This window comes from Culicoides brevitarsis, chromosome 2, assembly GCF_036172545.1.
Source record: "Culicoides brevitarsis isolate CSIRO-B50_1 chromosome 2, AGI_CSIRO_Cbre_v1, whole genome shotgun sequence".
NCBI classification, from domain to species: domain Eukaryota; kingdom Metazoa; phylum Arthropoda; class Insecta; order Diptera; family Ceratopogonidae; genus Culicoides; species Culicoides brevitarsis.
The window spans coordinates 2,135,820-2,138,809 of NC_087086.1; the positions used below are offsets into that span (position 1 = coordinate 2,135,820).

General features: G+C 30.9%; 1 protein-coding gene across 1 annotated transcript; it reads right to left on the minus strand.

Moving 5' to 3' along the window:
- Positions 1 to 271: 271 nt before the first annotated feature.
- On the minus strand, positions 272 to 2,741 carry LOC134832575 (extracellular serine/threonine protein kinase four-jointed). Its single transcript, XM_063846639.1, has 2 exons — positions 1,507 to 2,741; positions 272 to 671 (listed from the first exon to the last, which is right to left on the minus strand). Exons 1-2 carry the CDS (start codon positions 2,739 to 2,741, stop codon positions 272 to 274), a joined length of 1,635 nt encoding a protein of 544 aa, XP_063702709.1.
- Between the last annotated feature and the right edge of the window lie 249 nt (positions 2,742 to 2,990).

Sequence of the window (2,990 nt, forward strand, 5' to 3'; positions counted from 1 at the left end):
GCATTTCATTGCTTTATATTTTTTGTTTCATTCTTTTTTTACTTTACTTTACTTTTTTTGCTTTAAAAAACATTTTACATTTTTTTTTATATTAAACTTCTTGCTTTATTATTTCTCTTTTTTTTTTGGTTTAAAAGTGTTTTGCGTATTAAATTGCCACTATAATATATGGTAGAATTAAACACGAATCACATTTTTATCAATTTAGTGCCTCTTTTGTATGTTTTTTTGCTTTATTCATTTTTTTTTCGTTTCTTTTGCTTTATTATGGTCACCTCGTTGTCGTTGTCGTTGCAGTAGCTGCCGATGCAAATGTTTCACTGCATTTTCTCACTTGATCTAATACACGATCTACACGACTAATTAAAATTTTAATTGATTTTTCCGGTAATGGAGGAAGCACATCACGCACACTTTGACTCGTTGTTTGCTCAAATAATTTATTTAATTTTTCACCTATCGCACTATCTTTGCGCAGTTGTTTGAGGGCGTTTATCGTTGGTTTTCGGTAGATGCAGAGGTTATTCAGCAGCAAGCCGTGATACGTTTCGTATTTTTTGAGGAGACGATAACCGTGCAGCAGGCCGCTCTCGTTGTCGAGAAACACGAGGAGATTCGTGTCAACTTGCTTCGCTAAGTTATGGGCAGGAGCTTCCATGATGTCGGCGTTCCTGAGGAAGAAAATGGAAAAAATAAAATTATTTTTAAATTTAAGAAGAAAAATTGATCAAAATTTGTGTATGAAAAAATTTTTTTTAACAATTTTAATGAAAAATATAAAACTTCCAAATTTAAAAAAAAAAAATTATTTTTTTTAAATTTAAAAAAATTAATAATTTTAAACTTGAAATTATTTATTTATTTTCAAATTTTAACAAATTTTCGTAAAAAAATAATATTGTTTATAAAAAATAATTAAAATTAATTTATTTTTTTATTTAAAAATTTCAAATTATTGTAAAGATTTTCAAAAATTTTGAATTTTTACGGAAATTGTGACATTTATTAATTTTATTTAATTTAATTTATTTATTTTATTTTTTTTTTAATTATTTTAAATTTTTATTAATTTTATTTTATTTTTCATTTTTTTATTTGTCAATTTTTAAGTAACTTTAAAATTTATATTTTCACCATTTAATAATTTTATTATTTTTAAAGTAATAATTATTTCATTAAATTAATTAGAAATTTAATTAAATTATTTATTTAATTAAATTATAATTTTTTAAAATTTTATTTATTTTAATTTTCGTTTAAAATTTTATTATTTTTATTTAATAAAAATTTTTTTTATAAATTAATTTATTTTTTAAAATCTTTATTATTGAATTTAAAAATTTTTCTTTTTTTTTCAAAAAAAGTTTTATCAACAAAATTCTAATTAATTCATTGAAGTCGATTTTTGAAATTATTATTTATCAAAAATAATTTTTTTAATTAAATTAAAAATAATTAAAATAAATAAAATTAAAAAAAAATTTAAAATAAAAAAAAATTACTCACCATTGATGATTATACAAATTATTTACAACGCGATCCAAATTCGCAATTAAATAATCGAAAATTATCAGATCAGACCATTGCGCCAACTCAACCAACTTTGTCAACATTTTCGTTTTATTCTGTTCCATCGCGTTCATTTCGTGTTTAATTCCCAATTTTTCGAACAATTTACTGATCGGCTTCAATCCCCGCATACTCATCGTAATATTTTTCACATCAAACTTGTTCAAATGTCTCTCCAACGGTTGAAATTGCTTCGGAATACCCGCAGGCTCCAAATTTGTCAACCATTTTGTCAAAACTATCGGTCTCCCCTTGCGCCATTGTGCATCTGTGATATCTTCTGTCGCACTACTCCAAAATCTCGCTTCCGGATCAAGTACAGTCGCAATACTCGGAGCCAAATTCGTCAAATTCAGCAAATTTCCGAGATAAAAACTGAAAAGTTCTCCCTGCAGCTGATCCGTGTTCTGCCGATACCGGGCACAGGCCATTTGCCCATCGCGAAAATGAATGAGGCGATTTTGCATGCGACCGCAACCCGGTTCGAGCTTTGTCACTTCGCTATGGTTCAAGTACAGATGCCATCGTTTCGTGTCTTGCTTCGTAAAACCGGTTGGCAAGTTACGTTCGATCACGGGGCCCCAATAAATGTCGTTTACGATAATGCCGTCGGTGTTTTGTTCGCTTTTTTCTGTCTTTTTCGGCTGTTTTTCGAACGTTTCGTACTCTTCCTTCACAATTTCCTGGATTTCTTGCACGTATTTGCCGTATTTCCGCTTGGAATTCTTCACCCAGACATCTTGCGACGGCAAACGATTGTAACTGCCTTGGTCGATGTCGTTCGTTTCGAGCTCCGAATCGTCTTCGGCTTGAATAAACGACACGGAATTGTAGATTTTGACTTGTTCGGGATCATTTTCCTCGATTTGAAGCGAAATCAGCGAATTTTCCTTGCGAATGTCGTCAATTGTGGGAAAATGGGGCATGTGATGCGTTCGATTGACGCGCTTCTTGTGACTTTCATTGGATATTCTACTATTTAACAGACTTAATTCGCTATCTACGCTACTTAGACTATTGCTACTACTAATAATTGCACCATCAATGTCGCTACTTAAGTAACCGAACAACGGCAAAAGTATGCCAAGCACGAGACCGAAGCAGAATGCCGCCATTACGCTAATTAAGCATGCGTGTCTATGCAAAACTCTTCGTCTGCGGAATGTGAGCATATCAATGGGCCCAATGATGCGATCCGCTGCGTTGCTGAATTCCTGTGTCACAAAATTTTGCTTTTTCGCTGAAGTTGCTGCTACTCGAAGCTCGGAGACGTTGGTATCTGTTGTATTTTCTTCTGCGTTCGGCACATATAGTTGATGATGGTCATTTATTGAACGGACAATAAACATTTTTCACAGCCTTCTCTAACTGTTTTTGTATTATATTTAAGTATCTTTGCACTTTTTTTTTATTATTTTTAC